The sequence below is a fragment of the Aotus nancymaae genome, unplaced genomic scaffold (assembly GCF_030222135.1).
Source record: "Aotus nancymaae isolate 86718 unplaced genomic scaffold, 86718_ANA_hifiasm-v0.15.2.pri h1tg000021l, whole genome shotgun sequence".
Lineage (NCBI taxonomy): Eukaryota > Metazoa > Chordata > Mammalia > Primates > Aotidae > Aotus > Aotus nancymaae.
The window spans coordinates 13,941,608-13,966,405 of NW_026988433.1; the positions used below are offsets into that span (position 1 = coordinate 13,941,608).

Sequence of the window (24,798 nt, forward strand, 5' to 3'; positions counted from 1 at the left end):
TTCTTTTCGCAGAGGAAAACTGGACCCCCTGAATTTATGGGCTGATTCGTTTGAATAGAATCTTCCCATTTCTGAGATTTCATGTCTCATTCTACTACATCATTATTCCACAGGAGGCAATGAAACAATTACCAATAGCTGTTGAAACTGGGTGGCAAAATGCAAAAATGGCCATAATTTTTCTTCTCCCTGTGTCCACATCTCCTGCAATGTGACTTTGAATCTGTATTGGTCTTGTGACTTGCTATGGCTAATAGAATAGAAGAAGGGATGCTATGTCACTTCCAAGCCTAGAAGCCTTGCGCAATACTGCGGTCTCTCTTGGAATTCTGTCATCACCATCTGAACAGACCAAGACAGGCCTACTGGAGGAGGAGAGACCACATGGAGCAGAGATGAGTCAGCTGGGGTCTTTCAATCCCTCTGCCCCTAGCCAACCCACCAGCCAATCAAAGGCATATTCATGAGCCCAGTGAGATCGGAAGAACCACCGAGCTGAGCCCAGCCCAACTGCTGATCCACAGGATCAGGAACTAAGTAAGCACTTGTTTTAAAGATGCTAAGTTTAGGGATATTTTTTATGCAGAAGTTAATTGATACACATTAGCTCATTCTGATTCCAATAGCAGCAATGATACCTGATATTCATTATGTTCTGTGCACTGTTCTAAGAGTCCTTAGAACAATCCTTTCTGGTAAGAATTGCTATTTTTTTGTATTGCAGTTGGGAAAACTGAGGCTCAGAGAGGTTAACTGACTTTTCTAATTCCAACAGGTAGAAATGGGCAAAAACGAGTATTCAAACCTACGTCCGTCTGACTTCTCTCCCCAATTGGTCAAAGGACATCTGCAGTTAACTAATTCCCTTAAGAGAAAAGTGCTGCAGAGCAAAGGTCAAAACCACACTCACCTCTTTTCAGAAGAAATGGATCGGCTTCGGGTGTACCTGGGGGAAGCCTTGGGATTTGGGGATTGGGAGGAGTGACTGGAGGATCGCGTGCTGGCATAGGAGGAGCTGCGGGAGCACCCTTTCATGGGTGAGCTCCGGGCTGTGGATGGGACCAAACTGGACTTCTTCACTTCAGCACATTCCAGACATGGTGACTGAAATCCCCTGCAGGAGGGAAAATATCCATGAGCACCGATACCCACTACTCTGGGAGCATCTTGTGTGAATACCTCCCTACCTTGGCCTAGGCTTTGGTACTCTCATAGAACCCTCCTTGCCCCTTTCCCCATCCTACCCTCTCCGGAAAGACCTCCCAGGTCACATATGTTAGAGGAGTAGGGAGAGAAGATACCTTAAAAGTAGACAATTCAGGTTAGCACTTCCCCAAGTGTGAAACATATCACAAGGGTAACGATGGAGTATTTTAGGGTGTCATCAGGCATGGGCATGCTGCTAACTAACATCCAATCACGTGGTGAGAGACTTATTCCCTGTCTAGTCTTTTTCTGTCCTTCTGATTAAGTTAATGAGAAAGCCCCCGTTGGGTGCTAGTCAGTTTGTAACACCTCTCTAACATTTTGTAATCTCTCCAAGAGAGAGGAGCACACCTCAGACAGGCAGCTGCAATTAGTAGGATTAAATCCATTGTTTCAATTATCCGTATTTTTTTTTTTTCTTAATTGAGAAATTAAGAAATTTTTCAATTTCCAACCAGGCTGGAGTGCAGTGGTGCAATCTTGGCTCACTGGAATTACAGGCACCTGCCACCTTGCCCAACTAATTTTTGTATTTTTAGTAGAGATGGGGTTTCACCATCTTAGCTAGGCTGGTCTTGAGTTCCTGACCTCATCATCCACCTACCTCAGCCTCCCAAAGTGCTAGAATTACAGGCGTGAGCCACCATACCCAGCAATCATCTGTATTTTTATAGGTATCTTTTATTTAGAACATATTATTATTATTTTTGAGATGGAGTCTTGCTCTGTCCCCCAGGCTGAAGTGCAGTGGCGCCATCTGGGCTCACTGCAATTTCCGATTTCTGGGTTCAAGCAATTCTCCTACCTCAGCCTCCCGAGTAGCTGATATTATAGGTGCGTGCCACCACTCCTGGCTAATTTTTGTATTTTTAGTAGAGACAGGGGTTTCACCATGTTGGCCAAACTGGTCTCAAACTCCTGACCTCAAGTGATCTACCCACTTTGGCCTCCCAAAGTGCTGGGATTACAGAAGTGAGCTCCCATCCAAGGACATTTGATTCTAATTTTCTATTTAAGGTAGTACTGTAAATTTCCTTTTACTTACACATTAAAAAATGAGTTTATTAAAGTAAACAGGAATATCAGTGGTACATGGATATGGTAAAAATCAAGGTGACCTATTGTTGGTTTAGTTTTGGGAAACTTTGATGTAACCCATTTTGCAGATGGAGGAATTGAGACCCACCCCCGCAACAAAAGACAGAGGCTTCAGAATTATCCAAAAGATAGGCTGCTGTCTTCTGTATTCCCACCCTGCCTAGGGTCAGACTGACCTCCTGTTAGGTTCTCAGTGAAGGCATATTTATTTGGATTGGGCCTGTAATCAAGTTCAAATCACATTAATATGGTTTTCAAGGCTCACAGTGGCCTGGCCCCTGCTCGCCCCTCCAATCGCAGCTCTTGACACTCTCCTCTCCTGGCTCCAGCTGTAACAGATTGACTTGTTCCTCCTGAAATATCCCTATTCCCTTCCTTGTCTCCAGGTCTTAGAACATTCTGGCTGTCTGCAAACTTGTCTTCCCTCTTCATCTGGCAACTCCTACTCATGGTTCTGGCTTTAGTTTGACCTCACCCTTTCTGGAAGACCTTCCTTGACACCCCCGTCCCCTGTCTGGGTTGGGCGATTTCCAGTGTGTTACCATAGACCTTAGTTCCTATGTTCCCCCATCCCTATTTGGCTTACTTAGTCTTGTACTTGTAGGCTGTCTCTTCTGTCCCAGATACTGAGCTCCATGGGGACAGCTCTCTAATTTTTAATTAGACCTTTTTAATTTTCTGAGCATTTCACAAGTATTATTTCATTCCCAACAACCTTCTGAAGCTGACGCTATTATTACCCCCAGATTTACAGAGATGTCTCAGAAGAGTTTGTTATTTGCTCAACACCACCCAGAGTCCCAAACCGTGATCTGTCCAGCTCCAGAACCCACACCACACCCCTGCCCCCCCACCAGCTCCCTACCTTCAGTGTCTATGGTTCCTTTTATTTAGAGCGGTGTCTCTTCCACTCAGCCCATATTTATTGAGCGTGACATAAATAGCCGTGGACTTAACCATCATTGGTATTTCAAAGTGAAAGACTGGGTCTAAATTATTTAATTTGGCTGTCCGTGGAGATCAAATTAAACAGGTAACTGCTAGATGTCTCCCAGGCTTTAGTTACTCTTCTGGGGACGTATTTGTATTTGAATCCTGGTGCTGCCACTTATAACTGAGTTTCTCAACCACTCCGAGCCTCAGTTTCCCCATCAGGTAAAAAAGGGTTACAAATAGTACCTACCCCATAAAGGTTTTGAGGAGCTCAGGAAGATTATTTTTGGAAAGCATTTGGCATGGTACCTAGCGTGTGATTAGGGCTCAACGAATATGAACTGCTGTTATTGCTGCTGCACTTTTTCCTGCATAATAGCACTGCAGCGTATCAGTCACACGTGTCCTCCTGCTCCCTTCTGGGAACCTCACTGCCTGTTCTTGGAGACAGGACATTTGCTCTGGCCCAGCTCAGGTTCTCAGCCAAGCTTGGGTGTGAGCTGAGGCCAGGGATGTCCTGGAGCAGGCAAACGGGCATGTGCTGCATGTGGATGTCAAGCTGTTTGGCCAGGACTGAAGTGGGATATGTGTTAGGTACAAAAAGTGGTCTGTCTTTGAAGAAGCTGTTAACTGCTTCAGTCCTAAGGCTTTAGTCATCTTTTGAAAATCTTGGCTACATGGAACAAAGGCAAACTCCCACCTTCAGAAGTAGAAAAACCTCACTGTTAGCATGGCAGAGGGCACCAGCAAGGCTTTTCCACCCCTCCTGCAATCTGTGCATCTGCCCCATTAATTATAAGCTCCTGAGAAAAAGGACCATTCAATTTTTTATATCCCCAGCACCAAGCTGAGTGTCTGGTGTAAAGGACTTGCCTGATAAACAAGTTGAGGCATAAATAACAGAATGAATGGTACAGACTAAGTGATTGGTAAATTTTAGTAGCTGTTATGATGACAGTACCCTCAGTGATTAGCATTTTGCTGTGATTTCTTGAGTGAGAGAGTAAGTGGGTGATGAAGTGGAATTACAACTCGCTCGTCAGCAACTGTATGGAAGTGCTTTCTGCAGGAAAACTGCAGCTAGTGAGTGTGTTAAGATGGGCAAAAAAGTTGACAACTCCATGTTCTCTGATATGTTGATAAATTGTACTATGGTACATCTATATCTATAATTGATAAGCTTTCGTTTTTTAGAGCAGTTTTAGTTTCATAGCACAATTGAGTGGAAAGTACGGGGAGTTCCCATAGACTGCTTGCTCCTACACAGGCACAGACTCATTCCCCACTATCAGCATCCCCCACCAGCGTGGTCCATTTGCTACGATCGGCGAACCTCTGCTGACACATCATTATCACCCAGAGTCTGTAGTTTACATCAGAGTTCCCTGTTGGTGTTATACATTCTATGGATTTGGACAAATGTTTAATGACAGTTATCCACCATTGTAGTATCATACAGAGTAGTTCCACTGCCCTAAAAATCCTGTGCTCTGCCTATTCATCCCTCCCTCCCCGTACCCTCTGGCAACCACTTATCATTTTACTTTCTCCATAGTTTTGCCTTTTCCAGAATATCATACAGTTAGAGCCATGCAGTGTGTCAGCTTTTCGCGTTGGCTTCTTTCACTTGTATGCATTTATGTTTCCTCCATGGCTTTTCATAGCTTGCTACCTCATATCTCCTGAGCACTGAATGGCATTCCATTGTCTGGATGTATCACAATTTATGTATTCACTTTGCTCCTGAAGGATATCCTGGTTGCTTCCAAGTTTTAGCAAGTATGAATAAAGCAGTTATAACATCCAAGTGCAGGTTTTTATGTAGAGATAAGTTTTCAATTCATTTGGGTAAATACTGTGATATGTTCTTAAATGACAGTGACTTATGATGAATTTAACGTTAGACTTTCTTTCTTTCTTTTTCTTTTAAAACGGAGTTTCGCTCATTGCCCAGGCTGGAGGGCAATGGCTGGATCTCAGCTACAGCAACCTTCACCTCCCAGGTTTAAACCATTCTCCTGCCTCAGCCTCCCAAGGAATGGCTGGGACTGCAGGCATGTGCCACCATCCGTGGCTAATTTGTATTTTTAGTAGAGATGGGGTTTCTCCATGTAGGTCAGGCTGGTCTCAAACTCCTGACCTCAAGTGGTCTGCCCGCCTTGGCCTCCCAAAGTGGTGGGGGATTACAGGCTTGAGCCACCATGCCTGGCCAGTGTTAGCCTTTCTTCTAAGATTATTGGTTAAAGTGACATCTGTTTTTTTGCCTGCCTACCCTCCATCTCTCCTGATACCAATACCCTGGCTTTTCCTGTAGAGGAATATGAGAAGTTTCTACTCATTAGCCCTAGTGATGGCATGTGACACATTCTGGCCAAGAGCATCCTCTGGGCCATGGATGGCAGATGACCTAAGCTGGGCCAAATAGAACCAATGAGCACTTGCCCTGGTGTGTCGCTGAAATCTTTGAGAAAGAAGCGTTGTTCTCCTGTTGGCTGGCTAAAGCGACAGAATGTTAGCTGCTTGGCATATTTGACAATGCTTTGGGAGGATCTGCTTGAGAATAAGATGAGCAGAATAAGAGATGTAATGAGACAGAAAGATTTCCAGCAGCATATTTTTGAGCCCCTGAATCCAGCTGTACCTGAAGCTAGTTCCACTAGCGTTTTAAAACAATTAAGCCAATCTGAGTTGAGTTTTCTCTCTCTGGCAAATAAAAGAATCTTGGGGGTAGAGTGGGGAGGCTGGGATGAGACAGTGAGAAGGTGGACGTAGGTGGGAGACCACCTACCCCCGACCCCATGCAGTTCACTGACCTTGACTCTCTGCCCTTGCTGGTGGGAGAGAGATTCTCCAACATGGCCCCCTTGTTCTGGGGTGAGGAGGTGGTGAAGGAGTTCCCTGAATCAGAGGTGTTGCCACTGTTGAGCTCCCGGCTCTTGCTCAAGCCCCCACTGGGGCTCCCCTTCTCCTGGCCCCGAGACCTGGCTGAGCTGGTTTGCGTGGAAGGTGGCGAGGACGTGTCGTTGCCTGAGTCGTACTCCTGGGAACGTCCTCGCGAGGTGGTGAGCGGGCTGGCTGTTTTGGTAAAGAGGTCAGCAGCAGACCCCGACCCAGTGATCTGAAAGCAAAAAGACCCGTTGGACACTGCTGAGCGCTGGGCCCATGGGCTGTGTCTAAATAACCAAGAAATGTTTACCGTCATGATGCACTGTAACGAAAGGAAAGAGAGAGAGAGGAGAGGAAAGAAGAGACGCCAAAAAACAAAAGCACAAATTCCTGAAAGAATACCACAGAAAGGAGATTTTTCTTTTTTACCCCCTGCTAGGATAACTGGAAGATTTAGGTATCATGCAGAGAAAAAGCATGCGATTCAGATTAAACAAAATAAAAAGGAAATTATACAAAATTTAATTTCTAATTAATTAAACAAAAGAGTCAACTCAATAGAAAGGGGGTGTAAACACCCTTAACTCAACCTAAAACAATAATAAAAAATAAAGGAAGGGGAAGGGGAAAAAGAAATGGAACTATGGGCCTGAAAAAATATATCTCGGAAATTAAAAATAAAAGGAGATAAAGCCGAAATTTTAAACTTCAACCAAATCCTCAATTAATTTAACAATTTTTTTTTCTTTTGAAAAGAAAAAGTTGCCTGAATAGAACCCTAAACAAATATCACATGGGGAAAAGAAATGAAATAAAGATGAGAGTTTTTTTGTTTTTGTTTTAAAATATAAAGTCAAGGTCGCAAACTGACATTTTAGCAGTTTTCAACTGAAGGGGAAAAGAAAGGAGGGGACAAAAAAAATGGAAGTCAAATAGTCTGACCAAAAACAAACGAAAAAAAAGATCTCTATAGATATTTGTGTGTGTCCTTTTCCCCTTGTAGAAGGTAGCTAAGGCTCTTGAGTGGCTTCTAATAAATTCTCTCATGTCTTTGCGGATTATATCCACTTACCAAGCAAGAACTCCTCCTTTAGTAGGTAGGTAAGGTGTAAGAGAAAGGGAAGAGCGGGCAACGTGAGTCCATCATTAGAGTCGCAATTGACAAGAAAAAACACACACCTTTCTGCACATCCTCAAACTTGGCCCTGAACTTTGAGTTTTGTTTTTTTAGTGCCCTTGACAGGTGGGGTCATCAATTCTGTTTGGTTTTGTCATAAGGGGACCTAACCTAGCCAACCTAATCAATCCCTTTGGGCCCAAGTTGGAGCAGGAAACCCTTGTGGAATAATGCGAATGGCGGCTAGAGTATTGCATCTACTACCTACGTGTGAAATGGAGAGGACACGAGGGAGGGAGGATGCGCTTGCAACAGAGGGCTTTGGAAGGGGCTTGGAGATTGGGCTTTAGGGTGACTGGAAATGAAGAGGGGCCCCCAAAACCCTGTCTAGGGCTTATCTAGGACTGATGGAGTAAGGGAAGTGATGGAAAGCCAGCACTTGGGAAGGTGGGCACGCCTTTAGAAGCATGATGGGGGGTTTTCTTTAAACGTTCAGACCTGTCATGGCTGGGATGACACAGTAAGTTTGATGCTGGCCTCTGCCAGCAGTGCCGGACTTAGCTGTGGATAGAAAGGACCCCTGCCATGGGTCTCCTCCAGAGACAGTCATCCCTATGGGATGAGAAATCTGGGGTCCAAGAAGGTAGGTACCCTCTTAAAACTACTGCCTGTCTTAACCACTCTCTGGGTACCTGAAATCCCAGAATTCTCTGTTTATATGGTTCCTATGCCCCTCTCCAGGTCTCTGTAGGCCTCATCCATGGACCCATTCTCCCACAGGTAGACCATGCTTTGAGTGTCCACACTCCTAGCTCCAAGGGTAGCTATTTGGACAGAAGTTGAATGCTCAGGCTGAGGGGTCTGTATGCATGTGTGCAAGCTCCATCATGGTGTTGGATGTGCCAGAGGCAGGGAGAGAAAGGGATGGTTCCAGGGCCAGATTCTCCCCACACTGCCATGTCACAGCCTGGCACTTTGAAATGGTCCAAGATTCTAATTTCATAACTGACTTCCAGATCATTCTGAAAGTATGTTTGCCAAGATAAATGAACATATTTTATTTAAGTTTGCTGACTTATTTATAAACATTTAAACTTCTAGTATATGGACCTTCTTGTATATCTTTGCCCTGACCCCACAAATGTTAGGGCAGGCTTCACCATAAAAAGCCACTCTTCCCCCACACTTTATCTTATGCATCTTGGCCCTAAAGAAGGGGGCACTTCTGGAATTTCTTAAGAACCATTTCTGCCTTCTCAGCAATTGATGATGAGGGTAAAACACTGAGACATTGGAACTGTGAGAATAGCATAACTCCAGCACTCAGGATATCAGCTCCTGGAGCTGGGGTGGCTGGGCTTCCTCTGCAGATTCTCCCAGGAGGCTTTGCCCACAGGCAAGGTGATAGCCTATCTTTAGCAAGTTTTGTCCAGCACAGCTGCCACTTTACCTGCTTGGCACCCTGGATAGCTTTTCTTTGGGAGAAGGGACCTCAAAATAAGATTGTTCTGGTGGAGTTTTCTAGAGTTGAGACTTTTAAAACAATAATGTAAAGGCCCTGTTCCCATTCAGTCCTCCTATTTATTTGTCTTCTTGTTTTGCATTTTGGATTCCACATCTTTCTCAACTCTGGAGTTCAACGGCAACAGGTGTATCTCCACCACTTCTGTCAGGAATGCATCATGCCAGGTAACTAGACGCTGAGATCTGTGATCTCTGGCTTGGGCTTGGTCCAGGGATGGGATCATGGAATCTTTGCCCCAGAGATGGTGAATGGTTGGTAGCCAGTGTATTACAAGTGAATCTAGCAAGCCTGTCTTGGAGGGAACTAGGCTGGAAGAACTCAAGGGCAGGGGCCTGTGAGTTCAGTAATTTTCATTGTCTTGTGGTTGCTACCTGGAGGCTGCCAGGCTGGGCTTTTCTCTCCCAGGCATTTGTTCCTACTCTTGACCACGAATTTCATTTTTCCTAGTGCACCATGGATCCCCATAGGCAAGGCCCCTCCGGGCTAGTGGATATAGAAGGGCATCTGGCCTTGTTCATCTTCTCAACCCCACACCCTGAGCTCACAGGGATGCTTTCAGAGTGTCAACACCTGGCTATGACTTTTCCACATGTAACTTGTGTGGTTAGAACTGAGAAATCTACCAGGCATCATGTTTTTTCCATCATCACCAGAAAACAGAGATAAAGGCACTACTGAAATGTTCTCATTGGGTTAAACCTGATGCCTGAAAATACCAACCTCTCCTGCATGTTTAAGAATCCCATTTTTTAAATGGATCTAAACTCTTTGACATGGATGACGGTGTTTTTTTACACCCCAGCCCTGCATACTTCACAAATAGCATCTCTTCCACACCATCCCACCCCGATCCCAACAACCTCAGCTGACTGATTCAGATTCGAGTTTTCTTGGTTCTGCCATCCCATCTTGTTTTCCTAACCCCAGACCATTTCCACATGTCATTTTCTCTTCCTAGAATACTCCTCTCTTCCCTACTTCACATGGCTAAATTTATCTGTCCTCCAGGTGTCCCATCACCTCTTCTAGAAAGCCTTCTCTCATCCTCCAGACCAGGATAGCACAATACTCTGTACTTCATTCATTCATTCAACCTTGAATTTACTCATTATTCAAAAATGAGTGTCATTTGTTTGCCACATCTCTGTTCCTCAGTGGAGTAGTTGCTTATTTTATTGGTCGTCTCTCCAACTGGGTGGGGAGCTTGCTGAGGGCAGGGTCGTGACTGGTTCTATGTTGCACCCCAGCATTCTCCAGTGCCTGGCACAGAGTAGGCACTCAGTACATTTCGTCTAATGAACAAGTTTGCTCTCCAGTCCCTTGGAAGCCCCTGTGGGCCTGCCTGGCTTAAGTTATTGTAGAGATGACTGGGTGTTCAGGCCCTGGTGGATCCAGCTGGGTGTCTGCCAACTTTGAGAATTTGAGAAGAGACCAGCCTCCATCACACTGAGAATTGTTCTAGGAAACTTGGAGACCCTTGGCTGAAGCTTGGGGTCTCAAGACCAGCTTGGCTGGGTATGTGAGCTCAAGAAAACCTCTAGAATCAAATATTTATTTTTATTGATACATAATAGATATACATATTTTTGTAATGTATGTGATATTTTGATACATTCTTATAATGTGTAATGATCAGATCAGAATAATAGAGATATCCATCACCCTAAACATGTATCTGTTCTTTATGTTAGGAGCATTCAAATCATTCTCTTCTAAGGCTGGGCACGGTGGATTATGCCTGTAATACCAACACTTTGGGGGTCTGAAGTGGGTGGATTACTTGAGGTCAGGAATTTGAGACCTGACTGGCCAACATAGTGAATCCCTGTCTCTACCAAAAAATACAAAAATTAGCCAAGTGTGATGGTGCATGCCTGTAGTCCCAGCTACTTGGGAGGCTGAGGTGGGAGAGACATTTGAACCTGGGAGGTGGAGGCTACAGTGAACCAAGATTACACCACCACGCTCCAGCCTGAGCCAAAAAAAAAAAAATTATTCTCTTCTAGTTACTTTGAAATATCAATAGATTATTGTTTACTAAAGTCACTCTACTGTGCTATCAAACACTAGGCCTTAGAAGAAAGTCTGAGGTCCAGACCCCTGGCAGAGAGAAAGAATGCCCTCTGCTCTTTCTCTCATTTCCCCTGACACTCCTCAGACCCAGGACCCTGAGAGAAAGCACGCGGAGGCTTGCTACAGATTCTCAACAGTGTAAGCTCCAGGCTTCAGGTGAGACATTTCAGACCTGCAAAGCCTTCCAGATGAAACAAACTGTGCTGGATCTTCTTTTTATTCCACTCTCTGGTACTATGGGCGCTCAAGTTCAAAGACGGACTGGGTTCGGTCATTTGCATGCAGCAAGGCTGCCAGCCTACACAATGACTTTGTTCCTACTAGGAAAAGGTACTCCTCCAGAGAGTGGAATGATGGTTACCAGAGACTGGGAAGGGTAGTGGGAGGTGGAGTACAAAGTAGGGATGGTTAATGGGTACAAAAATACAATTAGAGAGAATAAATGAGCTCTAGTATTTGGTAGCACAACAGGACAACTATAATTATATATATATATATATATATATATATATATATATATATATATATATATTTTTTTTTTTTTTTTCTTTTTTGAGACAGAGTCTTGCTCTGTTGCCCAGGCTGGAGTATAATGGCATGGATCTCGGCTCACTGCAACCTCCGCCTCGTGGGTTGAAGCAATTCTCCTGTCTCAGCCTCCCAAGTAGCTGGGATGACAGGTGCCCACCACCACACCGGCTAATTTTTTTGGATTTTTAGTAGAGACAGGGTTTTGCCATGGTGGCCAAGCTGGTTTCAAACTCCTGACCTCAGATGCTCTGCTCTGCTTCTACCTCCCAAAGTTCTGGGATTACAGGCGTGAGCCACTGCACCCGGCAGAGTTAACAACAATTTATCTTATATTTTAAAATAACGTAAAGAGTGAATTAGAATGTTTCTAACACAAAGGAATGATACATGCTTGAGGTGATGGATGTGCAATCACCCTGATTTGATCCTTATATATTGTATGCCTGTATCAAAACATATACCCTGTAAATATATACAACTATTATGTAGCCATAATAATTAATTTTTTTTTTTAATTTTTGAGACAGAGTCTTGCTTGCTCTGTCACCCAGGCTGGAGTGCAATGGAGCAATCTCGGCTCACTGCAACTTCTGCTTCCTGAGTTCAAGCGATTCTCCTGCCTCAGCCTCCCGAGTAGCTGGGATTACAGGCATGCACCACCACACCCAGCTAATTTTGTATTTTTAGTGGAGACGGGGTTCCTCCGTGTTGGTCAGGCTGGTCTCAAACTCCCGACCTCAGGCGATCCGCCCTCCTGGGCCACCCAAAATAACTACAGGCGTGAGCCACCATGCCAGGCCCATAATTAAATTTTTTTAAGGAAAAAAAAAAAGGTGCTCCTTATGGGTCAAGAATTAGAAAAAGGTGGCCAGACAGATGAGAAAATAGCACACCTTTTTCTGGGCTGAGGCAGTCCTGCATCAGTATTCAGAGCTTGGTAAATGGAGGCAGTGGGTTTTTGATCTCCCAGTTGCTCTCCATGCAGGTCATCCTCTCAAAGGGCACAACCAGCGTGATGTCATGTCCCTAGCAGGTACATCTGGAGTGTGTAAATTGTCTCACTCCATTTGGCCTGCTTAGAGGATTCCTCTGGCAGAGGAGGTGGCAACCTGGAGACATTCATTCCTGCTTCTTTTCAGCTGAATTCTACTTGGTATTGTCTTCACATGTCTTGATAGGCTCTGTTTACCCTTCCAGGGGGCAGGAGCATTTTCACCAAGTCATCATCAGAGATGTTCTGATAGTTGAATAGTCTCCTAAACCCCAGACTCAACCTTCTCCAGAGCTCTCCATTCACTCCACACGAAGAGGAGGAAGGAAGACATAATTGAGGGAAGCCCAAGGTAGGATGGATTTGTGTTGGGAGAGATATGATCAAGAAAATGCAGAGGAGGCATAAAGTTGTGAATGTCTGATGGGCTGACAATGGGGGCCTCCCATGACCTTGCCTCTGCCCTTCCATCCCTCTGCCTTGCTAGTCAGCTACTCTCTCTGGCACATAAGGTACAAACAGTCAGCCCCCTCTGACATTGATACAACAGGATGGTTCTCCTTTGCTTCTTTCTGCCTCCTTATTTATATAACAAGCCTCTCATAATTCATCTTTGAAGAACTCCTCATGCCTTGGGAGTTTCTCTCTGTGCATGTAACTGCTCTCTGTCCCTGAGACACCTGTTAGCAAGAGCCACTCCAGGTCCTCTGTCATGTGGTTATAATCCCCTTCAGGTACCCGAGACCCCCCTTGAAGACCTGGAGTCCTCACACCAGCATTCTCTTCTTTGGTCCAATTTTACCTCTTCTTCCATCTCAGCCCTCACCCTCTGTGATGTCTACATAAAAGCCTACTTTCAGGGTGTAGCATGAAAATCCAGCTCCTATAAGATCTACTTCATGACCAAGTGAAATAACGCCTGTCTCATCTGGATTCTTAGAAATTGAGGTGGAAAATAGGTACTAATAATTTGAGAGGGGAAGGAACTTCTGTAGTGGAGTGTGTAAACAATGAGAGCGAGCCAATAAACGATGCATTATCAAACCAGCTGTTGCAGTGGGCAGCTGATGCTTAATCCCAGTGAAGACACCATAGGAACCAGCATAGAACATGCACCCCAGAGTTAACCCCAACCAAGGAGTGAGGGAGCTGGGATATTTATACACCAGTTCCCCATCACTCACAGGTTGAAGGCTGAACACTGGAACATAAATTCTCTAGTATGTCCAGACTGCTAACAGGCAGAGAAAATAGGTTTTGGCAGCAGAGAATACCATCTGGAAGCTGGAAGTCAGCCATGAGCCCCAAAGTGCTGAGGGTGAAGCTCTATATATGGACTCTATCTGCTTCAATACCCCAGATCAATACTGGAAAACCAGTGAGCCAAGTTATGCTTTGTTTCAGATATGTTTTCTTCAGCTCACTTAGGATGTCTGGAAGTAAATTTGAATTAACTGCCAACATTGGTAGAATGGGGAGGTTTTGCATAACAACCCCATTTCCAGTTTCTGTTGAAAAATAAGATCTGGCAACATTGGGCCTACATCCCTGCCTGGCAAGAATTGGCTGAGAGCAATTACAGCTGCCCCTTTTAGATGGGGCAACAGTTCTCCTGACCCCAAACCCCACGAGGTCATCGTTACTCACATCTATTAGCTGCCTAGCCACCAAGACATCTAAGTTGGAGACCCTCTGTTCTACAAGTCTGTTGCTACTCTGATCCCTCTGTAAGCAACACAAACCCGGTACATCTTGTATGTTTCATCTCTTCCTCCCAGATCTGTGAAGCAGATTGCTCCATCTCTCCCATCTCCACCTGTTTAATCCCTGCTGGACTTTTGTCAATTAAAGGAACCAGGAGACCACATCCGTTAAACCATATCCAGACCTCAGAGCTATTATAAACTCTTCCTTTCTGGGTCAGGGTAGTCGATCTCAGATTTTTTAAAAATTTCATTAAAAAATTTTAAATACAAATGGTTTTCATAAACTCAAGGCCACTGGGGGGAAGTGAGCAAATATTTTCCTTTTTACTCCGTCAACCCCCTCCAATGTGAAGCTCCAGTTTCTCGTCCCTCTCTCTCTCCACTCCAAAGCTCGCCTCATCTCCTTGTTCTTTAATATACTCAGTGTTCACACTCGGGTTTTTCTAAAAGTAATTAAATCCCCCCACCATGAACTCCAGCTCCCTGGCGTTTCACTGGGAGTCTCTCTCAGCCCTCCAGGGAAGCCAGCACTGTTATTTATTGTTTTTGTTTCAAATCATTATTTAATCAAGAACAGGGAAAAAAGGCAACCTCTCACTTACACTTCAAAATTTAATTTCAGCTGAATTCTGAGATCAAGAGGCAGCACAGCCTAATAGGTTACAAAAATACAATCAAGAAGAGAATTCCAATTAAACTGAACAAGTCCATTTACTGAGCTTCAAATGGCCCCATGGAGAGAGACGGCTATAAATTTTTTTTTTTTCCCTGCCATATGGGGGACTGGAAATTCTCATGTGAGTATGGAGCTGTATGGCAGAGCTTTTAGCTAGAGGGTTCTGGTTATTCCTTAAAAAAAAAAAAAGGCTTTTGTTTCACAAAGACATTAAGTTTATTTCCCTTTCTGTTGTTCATCTTCCTTAGTGCACTAATTAGGAAGACAGCAAAAGAATGGATTCACTGACCTGGTGGGAGTTCATTTGGGAGGAGGAGGAGATGGAGAAAGAGAAGGGAGACATGCCGAGCATTGTGGGAAGATGACAAAGTCCTTTAGGGCTGGGGCTATCCCATGGGGCTGTGCACTGCATTGAACCTTTGGTAGGGAGAGGTGGTCTGGCCTCCTTATTCTTTCCCTTAAGCAGGAGCCAGAAAGGAATGATAGCTTCAGGCTCATCCTTTCTTCAAAACCTCTCCTGAGGACCCCCTGCCCACCTGTTCTCAGAAATCCCCACCTGGATCCATTTAGACACATTTTTCTCCAGCCCAAATTGAAACGAGAAAAGATAAGTTCAATGTAATTAGTTTTTCATCCTGCTAAATGCTTTTGATTTAAAGACTCATTTTTGTTTCCAAGGTCGTGTTTTTCCTACTTCTGGTGGTAAAATCTCCCTTTAGTGAGAGAAAATGGTGGTTTCCTTTTTTCTGTCCTTCCTTAGCAAAAGTAAAAGTTGACAAAGCCATGTCACCTTCCATTAAACAAAACAAAACCAATGGCCCCGAAAATCCCCAAATCTCATCTCATCCACCTTCTGTACTTTGGTTCCTCTCTTCTCTCAACTATGACGACGGTATTGGATGTCAGATGTTGAGTCTCCAGTTGAGCAAGAGCTCAAAGGCTTTGGAGAATGTGCAAACACCTGGACCAGGGGTCGGAAGGCCTGGGCCATCCACAGATTCTTCCTCAGCCCTAGTTTCCCTATCTACAAAGTGGGAAACATATTCCCATCTCGCCTTTCTCCTGGGGTTGTTGTGAAGTTCACCTGAGATCTTGGATGGATTCAGCTTTTTGAGGCTAGAGATACTCTGAGAACATCATATCTGGGGTTATTTGGGATAAGTTTAGTAAAACTGCTATGATAACAAATAATATTATGGCAACTAGCATATATTGTGTGTTATGTTCCAAGCACTGGGATAAGTGTTTTCACATAGAGCATAAGCTACATGAGGGCAGGAGAGTAGATGCTCAATGCTTATTTTCGAAATGAATGGATACCTTATCTTACTCCATCCTCTAACAATCCTATAAGTAGGTATAATTATTAGCCCAAGACACAGATGAGGATACTGAGGCCCAAAGACGTGAAATGGCACAGAGGAGGTCATGTAATTAAACATGTGGACTCTGAGGTCAGACTCCCCGGATTCAAGCCCCAACTTCTCTGTTGAATAGCTGCCTTTTACTTAATTTTTTTTTTGGCTGGAGTTTCCTTATTATAAAGTGGAGATATTCATGGAAGCTCCATTGAAAAGCTTTATAAAAATAAATGCAATAAAGATGATACGTGTGAAGAATCAGCCTAGCACCTGGTGCATAGTAGGTGCTCAGTAAACACCTGGTGCATAGTAGGTGCTCAGTAAACACCTGGTGCATAGTATTGCTCAATAGGCATTACTGTTGTCACCCAGGGTCTCACAGGGAGAGATCAAGAACTCTAATGTGCCCAGATCTACTCCAAAGCCCATGTCTTAATCACATTGCCTCTTCCAGTTTACAAATTTCATGAGGCCCTCTTTTATGGACTATAAGTTCTGCTTTTATTATTATTATTTTTGGTTTCAATGTCTGTACTGGTTTTGTTGACAGGGGTTAGCAACTATTGGCCCAGGCTGGAAGCAAGAGGAGGAAAAAAGAAGCCTGCCATTGCCCTTGGCCCAGCTCCAGTCTTGATCAGCCCCCTTCTAGATTTCCTCTCTGGTTATGGTAGACTTGGTAGAGAGCCCCATACCACAGAGAAAATGCTTGGCTAATCCCTGGAGCCATGAGCCTCTCCATCATCCAATCTACCCTCCTCATCATCCAGTTCACCCTTCACGCCAGCTATCAGAGTAAGCTTTCAAGGCACGAACCACAACTCATAACAGCTCTTCTTTCTCCCACTTTGGTTACATTCCTAGGTACCAACACCTTGCAGGGCCTGTTTTTCCATCTTCAAAATAGTGATAATAATTGCACCTACTTCAAATGACTGTTTTAGGTATCAAATGAGGCAAAAATTATGTAAAGTATGTGACAGTGCCTGACACATAGTGATGTTTTCCCCTCTTTCTGTCAACCAACCATTGCAACTCAATGAGCTCCTATGCATCCTTCAAAGCCCAGCTCAAATGATCCTTTATCAGTAAAGCCTTCTCAGACATCAAGACAACATTGTCTGGCCCTTACTCTGTGCTTCAATGACACATTGTAGTTGCTTCCATCACTGCCAGGGGTGACATTCACAATATTCAACAATAGTTGGTTGTGAGTACTGCCCCACCACAAAGGAAACTGGCTTTGACACTGAAGGGAAGTAGGTGTCACTTTTCAGTTTCAGGATTCTGAGAAGATCCAGAAGGTGCCAAGGGAGAGAAGGGATGGCTAGGTTGACTGGGGTGGGGTGAGGTAATGACAGGGCCTCTTTACCAACTGGCATGAAAGTATTTGAATATTTTAACAACTGGAGAAGGTACTGGTGCTCTTGACTCAATCTCAGCCCTAATTACAAACCAATCACACTATATTGCATCATTCTTCTTACTACTAAGCTGTGAGATCCTGGAGTTCAGAAGACTGTTTTTTAACAATCTCTCTGCCTCCCCAGTGCCTTGAACAGAGAAGATGGAGTGAAGGTAAGGACTATGTGTGAGGCTGTGAAGGGTCTCTGTCTTGGGATCCTGTATTTGGATTTCAGCTCTGACCAAACAAGAGAGCCTCAGGTTACCTTTAGCTCACCAGTTAAGATTCCATTAAGAGCCAACCCCAAAATTTGCATATTCATATATGCAAATAAGTCCCTTGATATTATGCAGCTGTCCTTGATTTTTTAAAAGAGTTGTGCATATGAAATACCTGTAATCAAATATGGCATAGGAGATCCTTTATGCTCAGGCTCCTCTTTACCTACAGAGCCCATATCTTGCCCTGGAATTTTATCTCAACCCCTGACTCCAATCTTTATTTTCCCCGACTTCATTTGCTCACCCTTAGCTTTTCAGGTATTTGTTACCTTCTCTGCCTAACTCTAACCCTAATCCCCATCCCCTCCCCTGTCTGCTAACCTTGTACCGCACCTAAGCGTCTCAGCACCAATTGTTATGCATTGTCTTGAACTGTTTTTACCTTGTCTGTCTCCCCTCATTAGAAGACACAGACTACTTTTTTCTTGGTAATTGGATCCCGAGATAAGTCAGAGCCTGATCCTATGTAGATGCTCCACAGGTGTTTGTAGACTTAAATAAATGATTGGATCGTGATTCAACAAAAATGACTCTGCTGTTAGCTTTAACAGAGAGAAAAACTTGGGGCCAGGACCCTTGGGAAACTTTTGATCCAATCTGGAAACTTCTTTCATCTCTGCTTTTGTAATAGAGAAGATGAGAAAGGGCCAGGCATGAGGAGCACTCAAAGAACCAATCTGGGGTCACGTGATTCTTCCAAGAGCCAGGCAACCTTGAATGGGGCAGGGCAGCCATTTGGGCTGAAGCTACCATTTAGGATGGAAAGAAATTGGTCTGGGAAGCAGGGGCCCTGGCTCTAGTTCCAGCTCAGCCTGTGCCCGGAACTATACTACTATTACTATTACTACTACCACTGCTACTACTATTGTGGCTGCTACTATCGCCACTGCGATCACCACTGCTATTTCCACTATTACTTCTACTGCGGTTACTATCACTAACAGTAATTATTATGCAGCATTTACTTCTTGCCTGTTATACTCTAAAACTTTAACTTACATTACATCATTGAATTCTCATAACAATCTAAAGAGGTGGGTCTTATTGCTATCCTTGTTTTGCAGTTTTTGAGGAAACTGAGACACAGAGAATTTATGTAACTTGCTCAAGGAGCCACAGCTGGTAAGTTCAGAGCCAGGATCTGGAACGTTGTCATAATATTTGTCAAGTTTTTCACCTGTGTCAAGTCCTGGGCTCAACAGCTTCCTTTTGAAGAAGAGACTGTTATTATCTTTATTATTATTAATTTTTGCAGATAAGGAAACTACAGCTCAGAAGGGTTTAAGTAATTACCCGTGCCTCAGAGACATGATGTCACCACAAATTCATAATCTCATGTGTTTTAAACAACTCTGTCTTGCCACAGCCCATGTAAATCATTTCTCTTCTGTGAATGTCAGTTCCCTTTCTTAATAATCAGAGCATTAGGCTATCTGAGCCCTTAAAGCCTCTCTAATAGGTACAGGTGAACCCTGGCTTTTAGCTCTTCTGGTAGGGCCAGGATCATAAAGAACAGTGAGGTATTGTATCTCAAAGCCATCAAGAACCCCTGTGTTTCAGGAAATCAAATTACCAATAGCCAATCTGGTAACCTCCCCAGCTTGTGTGGTAGGACAGGCCCAACTTTTTGTAACATCTTGACAGACCTGCCTCGTTGGAAAACCATCCCAGACATGTAGGAAAGTATAAGCCAGCTGCTTCCAATGGCACTTTTTAGCTGGGGTCACTTGGGACCTCCAGCTGGACCACCACAAATACCATGACCAGGAAGATTAGGCATCGTTTACTAACTTAAAAACATTCCTCTACCTCTTAATGCTCACATTTCAAATTTACCTTTACCTTTGCCATAATCTCCCTGGGAGACAAGTGGAATAATCTTGCCCATTTCTCAGGTGAGAAAGCTGAGGTTGAGAGGGGTAAAATGACGAGTCCAGCCAAAACAAGACTCAAATCCAGGCCTCTGGACTTGTCATGCTGGGAAGACCCCTTCTTAGGGTATTTGTGAGAGAGAGTATGCAGGTGGGTATTTGCCATCTGTAAGCACTCAGTAACCACAGGCGTCTCTACCAAGAAGGGGTCTGGGGACAGTTGCAGATGGTTTCAGGTAGGCAGAGGAATTGGGTAAAATTAGACCTTGGTGATGCTGGGTGCCTTGACTGGTAAAGAAGCTTCCTGGAATGCACTGCAGATAATTATTGCATCAACCAGGCCCAACTGTTGTCATTGCTTTCCCTTTCTTGACATCCCTGCAAGCACCCTGAGCTTGTCCTTGCTTCCACCTCATCCTTCCTTAGGGAGCATCTACCTGAAATTTTCAAGTTCCCATATAGCTAGAGAAGACAGTCCCTTTAACAGCTGTCTGCTGAAATTGTTGACTCTATCAGTGTTGACTCTCTTCCTGTTTGTCTGTCTGTCTCTTTAGAATCTACAAAAGGCCTTCACGTATTTTATGTTATTGGATACTCCCAACAATCCCACATGAAAGTAGTATGCAAGTTTACCAATGAGAAAATGGAGACTAAGTAATTTGCCCAAAGTCACACAGCTAGGAAGTGGCCAAGCTAGGACTGAATTCAGATCCATTTCTAAGTCTCTTGCTGATGGTGTCAAACTATCTGAAATCAAATTCCAGCTTGTCCTTGTTGCTTGAGGCAGCACGGCTTAATTCTATTCAATGCTGGGTTGCTAAATTGAATTAACTCTTGCCTTGCTTTGGGGCTTTAATCCAGCCCTTAACCTCTCTGAGCCTTGATTCTTCTGTCCCATCTGTAGAAGGGACCAGTGAGACAGCTGTGCCCTCAACTCTCAAGATCTTGGGTAGCTACACAAGATAATGCAGGTCAAGAGCTATGAACTTCTTGGAAGAAAATTTTCATATAAATTCAAGGTCATGTTTATAGGTGAAATGAAATCCCAGCTGCCAACCGATGCTTCCAGCCAGCTGGCATAAAAGATGCAGACTTCATGTAAAAGCTGGAGTGTCTCTGTTATGTCAAAGAGCCCTTCTTTTCCTTCCTCTCCAAAAAACAAACAGAAAAACAAAACAAAAAACCCTCCTGTGGTGTCTTAAACATGTCTTCCTACAGATATTACTCTGGAGACAGTATTTATTTGTCAACATTCCCCTGATAAAAGTCCTGGGTATTTAGTTTTTTCCCCCTGCCCCCAAATCCCCAAGCCAAGTGTTGCCAGAGCCTGGTAAATGACCATTTGTTTAATCAATAATGAGGTCTGCAGCCAGTGGGATATTTTGTCAGAAATTGAATTAAAGTGTATCATATACTGCCCTGAACTTGTGCCTCCACCTCCCCCAAGTGTCGTGGCCAAGGCTGGCAGAGGAGGCTGTGAAGAATACTTACTACACCCCTGGCTGACAGGTAGCCAAGCATCTGGAGGGGTTGGCTGGGCGGGCAACTGGACCGGGCCTCAGGGCTGTCCTTGCAGAGGGTCTTGGAGCAGCGCCGGGAGTGTCTTCGGCGGGACTTCTGCCCTTCCTCAGGGGACCGGCCGCGGTGCCTAGGGTTTGGGGAGAGAGACCTGAGGGTCTTTTGAAGGGGAGCATGGCAGGGAGATGGATGTAGTACCAACAGGATCTGAGGATGATAAAGTGTGTTTGGGGGTGTTTGTATATGTTCATATGTGATTTTGTTCCTGAGTATGTCTGTGTGTGTATGAAAGCTGGACTGTGTGTATATCTATCCATCCATCCGTCCATTATTCATTCATTCTTTCATCATCTATTTAACCATCCATCCATCCATTATTCATTCATTCTATTTATCTATTTAACCACCCATCCATCCATCCAACCATTGAGCCATTTGTCTAAGCAACCATCTATTCATCCATCTAACCAACTATCTCTCCATCATCCATCTGTCAGTCTAACCAACCATGTATCCGTCTATCCATCTATCCATCCATCCATCCATCCATCCATCCTTTCATTTGTCTAAGAAACCATCTATCCATCCATCTAACCATCCACCCACCCATCCATTCATTCATCTATCCATCCATCTAACCATCTGCCCATCCATACATTCATTCATCTACCCATCAGTCCAACCATCCATCCATCTATCCATCCATCCATCCAACCATCTAACTATTCATATATTCATCCATTCACCCAACCATCCAATTAAACAACCATCCATCCATCTGTATATCCATCCATTTATCCATACAACTAACCGTCTATCTAACCATCCATCCATCCAGCCAACCAACCAACCATCGATCCATCTGTCCATCCATCCATCTGTCCATCCATCCATCCATCTGTTCACCCATCTACCCAACTAACCATCCATCCATCCATCCATCCAACCACTAACCATTCATCCATTCATCTAGCTAACCAACAATCTATTCATCCATTCATCCACCTCTCCATCCATCTATTGATTCCTTTATTTATTCATTCTCTCACTTTTTTATTTAACAAATATTACTTCACGTGCCTGACACTGCTTTGGGGTCTGAGGATGCAGCTTTAAAAACAGAAAAGGTTCCCATCCTGATTCAGTTATTCAGTTTAATGTCACTTGTGTGCCTCTATGATTGTCTGTCATGTGACTATGTGTACGTCTGGGTGTGTCCATCTGTGTTTCCATGTGTTTGTCTATAAATGTAACTGTGTATAACTGTGTGTCTTTGTGTATGTGATTTCACCATCTGTGAAATAAAGACATCCTGTTGACTGTCACCCAAAACTTTGGTGAAAGAAAAATCACTGACAAAAATGACAAAGATGGCTTCTGCAAGTTTGTCATGTCTAGATCTGGCTGCTTGGTCTGCAGTGAAAACCAAAGGCATGTCTGACTTCTTAGAAAGGGCATATTTGGACTCTGTATATCTCATTAGTTCTCTGAGCCACAGGAGTAATAGAAATAGCACATTATGGATTTGCATGGCATGTAAAAACCTCTCTTGAAGCACTTTCACAGTTCTCCCTACAACTTGAAGACATAGACAGGGCAGGTATTACTTTCCCATTTTACGGATGAGGGAACCAAAGCTCAGAGATGTTTAGGAATCTGCCTGAGGTCAAACAGCCTGGAAGTGACAGAGCAAGGGCCATGGCAGTCTTTTGCCCCCCTAGGAACCAGTGCCTCTGGTTCATGCCTTGGAGTGCCCCTGTCTGCTCTGTGGCTTGAAAATCATGTTTCTACTGAATGGGTAACTTGTGTACCAGGTCTCAGTTTGCTTCCATTTCTGCTAGGGAGCTCCTCAGCTCAGTAGGCACTGGGAGCTCGGATGCCAACACCATCAGGAGGAGACGGGACAGCAGAGGAGGCCTGGGGTAGTGTTTGTGATGTTAACCATTTATCTAGCCGGTAAGTTGCTAGAGCATTGTATCATTCTCTGGCCCAAGCCAGTAGGGCTTAGCTGCTGAGAGATAATTCAGCCTGTGGTGTAGGTGAAGTGCTCAGGCTGAGTCACCCCAACCCAGGTGCCTATTCCAGCTCTGCTGGACACTTCCTAGCTATGTGACCTCACTCAGATCCTTTTGCCCACCAAAAGGCAGTTGTCTCTGCTGTAACAGATCAGGGATATGGTTTAGCTCAGTTGGCCAACATCCTCCAGAAAAAGGCCACCAGGATTTCCCCTGGGGATGAACAAGGATAGTTGTTGCTCCTTGATACCATAGGTAAGTTTCAGGCATCTCTATAAGACAGTGTTAGAAAGAACATACGATAGGCTTTGGGCTGGTGGCAGGTGGTTTGGGGAGCATTTACAGATCTGGAGCTTTGTTCTGAATTAGATGCTGCCAGAAAGTGGGGGTAATTCAGATTGGATGTCTTCATCAGTCTTACCCAGAAAGAGGGAGGAATAGACTGAGGCGAAGGCTGGCCGCCAAGGAAGCAGCAGCGACTCATATTTGGCAGGCTAGAGAGATGCTTGGTCACTTTTGTGTTTTGCACAGCGTTCTCATCTGGGCTCAGACTCGATGACAGAGGGGGCTTAGTTTTGTCTTGAGCAATGAGGGTTGCAGAGTGGCCTTGTTGAATGGTGATATTCTTGGACACTGCTGATGTTCAGCAGAAACACCAAGGCCTAATCATGATAGTAGGTACCAGGGACCTCTTTCTCAAATGCTTCCCACACATCACCTGGAGAGATGTAAAAATCTCACTGTTCCGGCCTCATCTCGTCTGAATTAAGTCAGAACATTTAGAGGGTGGGATTCAGGCACTGGCATCTTTTAAAACTTCCCAAGTGATTGAAAAGGGCGGCCAAAGCAGAGAAGCACCAGCATCACACATGGTGTTACCAGAATGATAAGAGAAAATGTATTGAAAATCTTTGCACAGTGTCTGATACAGAGCAGGATCTGGGCAAATATTTCTCTCTTGCCTCCTCTTCCTCCTTCTCCCCCTTCTACGTTCTCCTCCTCCCTTTTTCCATAGACATTCTGCTTTATTTGGGTAAAGTGGGGCCAGGACAATGAAATTTTAAAATCTCCCCTGGTGATGTGAACAGAGAGTCAAATGTGAGATGCATTTGAGAAAGAAAAACCAACAAAGCCCCAGTTCTTACTCTTGCTCTTCACCTTCCCCTCCTTCTTCTCATCAGCAAGATAGCCCCTCTCTCCCTTCTCAGGTTGGGACAACCAATGTATTAGCATAGAGAGAGTCCAGGTGAGGGGAAGACTGTCTTGAAAAGGCATTAAAATGAACTTGCTACTTTGCACTGTTTGGTTTTTCATAGTTTGTTTGGCTTCTCTGTGCATAGAGTGGTCCCTTAGTGAGAGTGCAAAGTCTAAAGCCATGCTCCCTGGTTTCAATCCTAACTCTGTCACTTAGTTGCTAAGAGACTAGCAAGTTCCTTAACCCCTCCATGCCTCAGTTTTCTCATCTTTAAAGTGGGGATAACAATAATGTCCACTTCCTAGGGTTGTAGACAGGATCCTGCAAGTAGATGTACAAAGAGCAGCTAGGGCCAGGCACAGTGACTCACGCCTGTAATCCCAACACTTTGGGAGGTCAAGGTGGGTGGATCA

The 24,798-nt window shown here is 44.3% G+C and overlaps 1 protein-coding gene across 1 annotated transcript in view; it reads right to left on the minus strand.

The window, feature by feature from the left end:
• SRRM4 (serine/arginine repetitive matrix 4) overlaps positions 1–24,798 on the minus strand; it is a 171,787-nt gene that overhangs the window by 10,794 nt on the left and 136,195 nt on the right. Inside the window, exons 8-10 of the mRNA XM_064379742.1 lie at positions 21,149–21,305; positions 6,051–6,355; positions 911–1,114 (exon numbers count right to left, since the gene is read on the minus strand). Coding sequence (XP_064235812.1) covers positions 911–1,114; positions 6,051–6,355; positions 21,149–21,305 — 666 coding nt within the window. The remainder of the gene's footprint in view (positions 1–910; positions 1,115–6,050; positions 6,356–21,148; positions 21,306–24,798) is intronic.